Source organism: Hyla sarda, chromosome 6, assembly GCF_029499605.1.
Source record: "Hyla sarda isolate aHylSar1 chromosome 6, aHylSar1.hap1, whole genome shotgun sequence".
Lineage (NCBI taxonomy): Eukaryota > Metazoa > Chordata > Amphibia > Anura > Hylidae > Hyla > Hyla sarda.
The window spans coordinates 301,222,361-301,229,578 of NC_079194.1; the positions used below are offsets into that span (position 1 = coordinate 301,222,361).

At 47.0% G+C, this 7,218-nt stretch overlaps 1 protein-coding gene across 1 annotated transcript; it reads right to left on the reverse strand.

The window, feature by feature from the left end:
- Positions 1-291: 291 nt before the first annotated feature.
- Positions 292-6,748, reverse strand: LOC130277528 (uncharacterized). The gene is made up of 3 exons (XM_056528205.1): positions 5,427-6,748; positions 1,976-2,427; positions 292-309 (listed from the first exon to the last, which is right to left on the reverse strand). Exons 1-3 carry the CDS (start codon positions 6,670-6,672, stop codon positions 292-294), a joined length of 1,716 nt encoding a protein of 571 aa, XP_056384180.1. The 5' UTR covers positions 6,673-6,748.
- Positions 6,749-7,218: the final 470 nt, after the last annotated feature.

Genomic DNA, 7,218 nt, shown 5'->3' on the forward strand with positions numbered 1-7,218 from the left:
AGTATTATAGTAGTTATATTCTTGTATATAGGAGCAGTATTATAGTAGTTATATTCTTGTATATAGGAGCAGTATTATAGTAGTTATATTCTTGTATATAGGAGCAGTATTATAGTAGTTATATTCTTGTATATAAGAACAGTATTATAGTAGTTATATTCTTATATATAGGAGGCAATTTTTATTAGTAAAAAACAAACATAAATATTACACTACACTCGACCAAAATTATCAAAACAATATCAAATATTAAAAATCATACACTTCCATTACAAAAGAAACAATGCTAACTTAGAAAAAAGCCCATTGCTTTTAAATGAGAAGTAAATAAATGAACAACACAAAAGCATCATGAAGGTAAATATCATTCTATATACACGTTCCTCCATAATGATAGATTTTTCTCATCCTTCCTGATCTCCAAACACTTGATCCACCTCAGCTCTGACATGATCAGGTCTACTGCTCTCCTATCATGGAAGGGTTCACTGTACATGGAGACTCGGGTCCTGGTGTGCCAATGGTAGTATTTTATGACAGATATGATGATATATAACGTTTCCCTGTCAATGTCACTCACACTAGATGTTACACCGTAAATTATTTCTGGGTATTTTAAGGTCTGTAGTCTTTGGATTCTTAGCTTGTTGGATATCGTCTGCCATATGTGTCGCCCTCCCCAGCACTCCGATATAAAATGTGTCATGGTCTCCTCCTCCTGACACCCCAGGGGACACTTCCGATCAGACAGACTCAGGTATTTTAAATTCCCTCTTACGAACAGTTTCCCGTGTAAGGACAGCCAGGCGATGTCATGGAATTTGTTCGGGAGCCTCACACTGTTTAGAAGCCTCAGACTGTCCCGTAAGATGACGGATGTACAGTCCCTTAGTGCTGGTTGTAAAAAGAAAAAGGTCCTACAAACCCTGACATAAAGGTCCTTACGGGTCTTACTCTCTATATAAGACTTCTCAATGCGCCATCTCTTCAGACATCTGAGCCCGTATTCCAGGTACGGGGGGAGGTAGTCACGCGTCCATCTCCCCCTCTTGAGACTGCCGCCTCGCACCCAAGACTCTGCAAAAGGCAATATCCAGTCCCTGATACTATTCGCCCACAGGGAGCTGTTGTTTGAGTCCAGGCAACCAAAATTTACTTTTAGAAACATGGAGTCAAAGAACACCCTTGGATTCAGCATATCCAACCCACCCTCTCTCCTCTGTAGGTAGGTGATCCCTCTTTTTATTGGGTTCAACCTGTTCCCCCAAAACATTTGGAAGAACAGGCTAAAGAGCCGAGCGGAGAAAGATTCTGGCAAAGGAAAAACGACAGAGACATACAAGAAGACGGGGACCAGGTAAGTCTTCAACATTTTAACCCTTTCTCTATAGGTCAGCCTCCAGTTCTTCCATCGCTGAACCTTTGCATTTCCGGCTTCCAACTTCTCTTCCCAATTAAGTTTGGCGTTATCGTCCCTCCCGAATTTGACCCCTAGGATTTTAATATAGGTGGAGGCTCTCACAAATTGGGGCAGATCAAAGTCTGGATCAGTATCAGAGATCCAGAGAGCTTGACTCTTCTCAAGGTTGACCAGAGACCCTGAGGCCTCCGAGTAACTTCTGATGGCTGCAGACAACATCTCCACCTCACGAGGCTCAGATATCACTACAGTCACATCATCCGCGTAGGCAACAACACTCAGGGGCAGGCAGTGGGGGACCGGCACCCCCTGAAAACCACACTCCTGCAGTGACCTCAGAAACGGGTCTAAGGCAAATACATACAGCAGCGGACTCAGTGGGCAACCTTGTCTCACCCCCGCCTCAACCCTGAAGGTGTCACCCTGCCAACCATTGATCAGAGGAAAGCTCTCGGCCTCACAATACAAAGTCTTCAGCCAATTAATGAATTTTCCCGGAATACCGTACTTTGACAAAGTGGCCCATAGATACTCGTGATCAACTCTGTCAAAGGCTTTAGCCTGGTCAAGACTCACAACATATCTCCCACACCTCAGGGCTTTACATCTCTCGAACATCTCCCTTATGGAGATCACTGCCCCAGAGATGTTCCGCCCTTTTACTGTGCCATACTGACAGCCTGCCAACAGTGCCGGGGACAGACAAACTAACCTAGAAAACAGGATCTTTGCCAGAATCTTCCTGTCGACATTCAAGAGGGCAATTGGCCTCCAGTTCTTGATGTCACTCGGCTCTTTACCTTTAGACAGCAGAATCAGCGAGGACACTCTCATGGATGGAGGCATCAGGTGACTTTCTAGACAATTTGTGTAAACATCCACGAGGATTGGGGCCAAGAGGTCTCTGAATGTCTTATAGAATTCTGCTGTTATCCCATCTGGACCTGGTGCCTTCTTCAGATGTAACTTATCAATGGCCTCTTTGACCTCCGCCACCGTCAATTCTGCTGTCAAAGGAGAAAAGTCCAAATCATTAGTATCAGGGAGCGGAGTTGTCTCCAAGAATTGGGTCATCTTGTCTCTATCCAAAACTTTCCTCTGAAACAAGTCAGCATAGTACGATCTCACCACCCCCAGGATACCCTCCCGAGATTCCTGCAAAACACCCTGGGAGTCAGTGAGACCGGTGACAGATTTATTTGCCACCCGCTCCCGGCAATTCTCAAAGGGATCAGGAGACCCTAAGGACCCATAATCCCGTTCAAGAACCAGGGAGGTATACCTGCTGTACTGATACTGCCTTATCTCAGATTTCAGCCGGTCAATCCTTTGTTGGTCCCCACCCGCCGAATATAGTGACTCCAATTCTTTGCGCAGTTTGAGATACTGGCCATACTTACTCCTCCCCTTTTTAAAGGACAGTCTCCTTAAGAGGGTTCTGATCTCATCCTTGACATCCTCCCACCAGGCGGCCATATCATCATAGAAGTCCACCCGCTCTAGCTGACTCTGCATAAAGGAATGAACACATTTCTGGACATAGACATCCTCCAAGATACTGGAATTAAGCTTCCAAAGACCCCTTCCAATATCTGGGCGCTTACTGACACCAAGGCAGAAAGCTAAGGCCATGTGATCCGAATAAGGGACAGTTCTCTCAGTCCTATCACTAATAAATTCTTCAGGACCCACAAACGCCATATCTATTCTACTGCTCCTGTCAGAACATGTGTATGTTAGTTTGGGCTTCCTTCCACCCTGTGTGAAGACATCATTCAGACCGGCCTGCAATATGATGTTATTTAGGACCTTGGAGTCCCTGGCCACTGCTCTGCCTGAGGACCTGTCACCTGATGTCCTAGTGACATTAAAATCCCCGGCCATGATTACAGGAACAGATGTGAATAGATATGGTTTTACCTCATTAAATAGCTGGACCCTTTCTGTCACTGTCTGTGGGCCATAGATATTTATTAGCCGGAGTCTTCTACCATGGATAGTGACCTCTAGGATCAGACACCTACCCATGACGACCTCTGTCATCCTATGTACTGTCACATCCCTGGTGGTAAACAGTATGGCCACCCCGGCATAAGGCTCCACAGCCAGTGACCAGAAAGAAGGCCCAGGCGTCCATTCCCTCTCAGCCTCACGTAAATACCCCGAAGAAGTCAGGCGCGTCTCCTGTATGAAGATGACATCTGTGTCCAGATCCCTAAGATAGTCATAGACTATGTGCCGTGTCCTCCTCACTTTAATACTGTTCACATTATTAGAAGTTACCCTTAAAGTAAACCCCGCCATGATAAGAAAGAAGAGCAGAGACCTGATCCCCATCATCACAAGTCAGAATCTGAGTCCCGCTGTCCACCACCTGTCTCCATGTCTGACCCTACCTCAGGTTTTACACTCGGGGGTCTCTTTTTTATTGGGGGTTGGTCCCTTGTGTCACCATCACAGTCATCCTCTATTCTTTTCAATTCAGTGTCCAGATCTCCCTCGGACTCTGACAGGACCTCGTACCTGTTGGACACGACCATCACTCCTGCCCTGTTGTCAGCCCTTTTCTTCGTGGTTTGGCCGGAGCTGTTCTCCCCCTCAGGCCTGCGGGAGGACTTGTCTTTTTTCCTCCTCTTATTTTGCTGTATCCTATTCCCCTCAGACACAGAAGTGGACACCCCTGGCTGCTGCTGGTCTTGTGGCACAACCTCCATGTCCCCCTGTGTGCTCTCTGACTGCTGAGGTGTTGGTGCAGTGTTACTCACATCTGTCTGGACCTCCTGTCTGGTCAGAATAGGGCCTGATATTAAAGTCTCCTCCTCTACGGCCTCTGCCCCCGCCACAAGGTCCTCATCAGGAAGCTCCCGGCAGATGTTGTGCCAGGCATTGGGACAGTCCCGGTGAGGGTGACCGATCTCACCACATAAATTACATCTGATGTTGTGACAGTCAGCACTTAGGTGACCAGTCTCACCACACAGGTTACATTTTACCACGGTACAGGTGTTAGCCAGATGCCCAGGTTTACCACATTTAAAACACTTTCTTGGCTGACCGGGGTAGAAGCAAACACCCTTTTCCCTCCCAATAAAGAAGGAGTTGGGCAGATGTTGGGTGATGTTCCCATGTTGGCGCAGCTTCACCAAGACCTTCCACCCTCCAGTCCAGATACCGTCATCATCTCTGTTCTTGGTGAGATCAGACACCAGGTCACAATGTCTGCGGAGCCACACCACAATGTCCTGGGGAGGAACAGATTCATTCCAGAAGATGATGTTTATGATGACGGTATCTGGCTTGGATATGGGAATAAAACTGAACTTACTCCAACCCTCTGCGTCTCTGAACCTGGGGAAGTTGGACCAGAACCTATCCAGATTAGACATGAGCTTAAAGCTGACATCATAGCCCTGTCTATCTGGTAGGTTTATTACTGCCAAGATGTCCGCTGGCACAAACCCCATCTGATGGCACAGGAGCTCCCTCACCACAAACCTCCTATCCGGAAGGTCCTCCTTGGCACCTCTGTGCCGAAATCTCACCACGTTCCTCCTTTTAAATGCCTGGCCAGTGTAATTGGTGCTGGAGGTGAAAGATGGAGCACCACGGCTCCAGGCATTTCTAGGAGGAACCTGGCGGGTCCCTGCGTCCTGTCTTACAGGGTTGGGGTCTACTCTAGGGGGCCCTGCCACATCTGCTGTACTTGTAGGTAAAGGGGGGAAATCCTGCACATTATTGTGTACAACATCACCTGTCCCATCCACCTCTATATCATCATTAGACACAACACCCCACACAGATTGTGCACCCCCTCCAGCCACCGACCCCTCAGGAACATCACAGTCCGCACCCCCAGTCCGTGCCCCAACATCATTACAGTCCTCACCCCCAGTCCGTGCCCCAACATCATCACAGTCCTCACCCCCAGTCCGTGCCCCAACATTATCACAGTCCGCACCCCCAGTCCGTGCCCCAACATTAGAGCTCTGCTCCATTACCCCATCACCTTCATACACCGGCAAATGTCCACTGTCCTCCTCATGTACTGGGTCCTCTGGGACTTGCGGTGCCTCTGCAGGTACCGGAATTGCAGGCTCTTGTTTAGGAACAGCTGCAGGTCTCTGATGTTGCTGTTCTCCATACTTATGCTGATCCTTAAAGGTGAAGTTTGGGGGTTTTATTAGGGGTCTTTTCACCTCCTGGGGCTCCTCTGCGGTGATGTCAGGTATTACATCTGATCTGGGCTCAGAATCAAAATTTAGCTGGTACTGGGAAAAGCGCTCCTGGTTCCTATAGGATTCCGCCAGTGGTCCCATCCTCTCCAGTAAACAGTCCATCTCGCTCACTATGGTGGCCAGCTCTGTGCTCAGTGTATACAGTTTGTTGTCATGCATGGACTTGTACTGTGGGTTCGCAGTCTTTAGTTTGTATACACAGTCAATCTGCATCTGTAGCATTTGTTTTTGGTGTTTCAGCTCCTCCATCCTCCTCACCAGTGCTGGGATCTCCTCCGCCAGCTGTAGCTCTGGTGCCCGGGTGGTCTCTTTGCCCTGCTGGTGGGGTCTGGATAGACTCTCGGGCTGGATGAATACGGAGCCATGGCTGCTTGTATCTGCTGAAGCCAGGTCAGAGTCCGGGGCAGGAACAGTTTTGCAGACACTTAGAGATTTCTCCACAAATTTCCCAGGTGTCACCCCCATAGACCCCTCTGCAGTATTTTGGCTCTTACCTCCAGCCTGGGATCTGGTGCGGCCTGAGCGGGTCATGCTGGAGACCACCTCTTGTTGCTGTAGGTTCTCCTGTAATGTCTGCCTCTCCAGAGATGTCCTCCTCTGTCTCTGTGCTGGAGAGTGGAGCTGCACACCTGCTGCCTGTGATCCCCTCACCTCCTGTGCACCATCATGGCCTTGAATAGCAGACTTGTTGTCTCTTACAGGACTTACTTTCTGGGAGCCTTTTGGTTGTTCCCCACACTGAGAGCCTTGGCCGGCCGACTGTATCATTACACGTGTCTCACAAACACTTTCTGCTGCTTCTTTCTTTGCTTTACAAACATCCATTTCTTTATCTTCCATCCTTGCACTTGTAGTGCTTCCATGCTGAGGACTTTGGTGTACAACATCCACTTCAGGATTTTCATCTCCATCAAAAAGAGTCTGGGAGTTTTCCTCCAGTGTAGGCCGAGAAGCCTGGGCCTTGCTTGGGGAGCTTCCCCGCCCAGGGTGGCCCCGCCCTGGGCTTGCTCCAGACATCAGGAGAACTACAGACACACAACCTCACAGCTAGGAGGCAGTATTATAGTAGTTATATTCTTGTATATAGGAGCAGTATTATAGTAGATATATTCTTGTATATAGGAGCAGTATTATAGTAGTTATATTCTTGTATATAAGAACAGTATTATAGTAGTTATATTCTTGTATATAGGAGGCAGTATTATAGTAGTTATATTCTTGTATATAGGAGCAGTATTATAGTAGTTATATTCTTGTATATAGGAGCAGTATTATAGTAAATATATTCTTGTATATAGGAGCAGTAATATAGTAGTTATATTCTTGTATATAGGGGGCAGTACTATAGTAGTTATATTCTTGTATATAGGAGCAGTATTATAGTAGTTATATTCTTGTATATAGGAGCAGTATTATAGTAGTTATATTCTTGTATATAGGAGCAGTATTATAGTAGTTATATTCTTGTATATAGGAGCAGTATTATAGTAGTTATATTCTTGTATATAGGAGCAGTATTATAGTAGTTATATTCTTGTATATAGGAGCAGTATTATAGTAGTT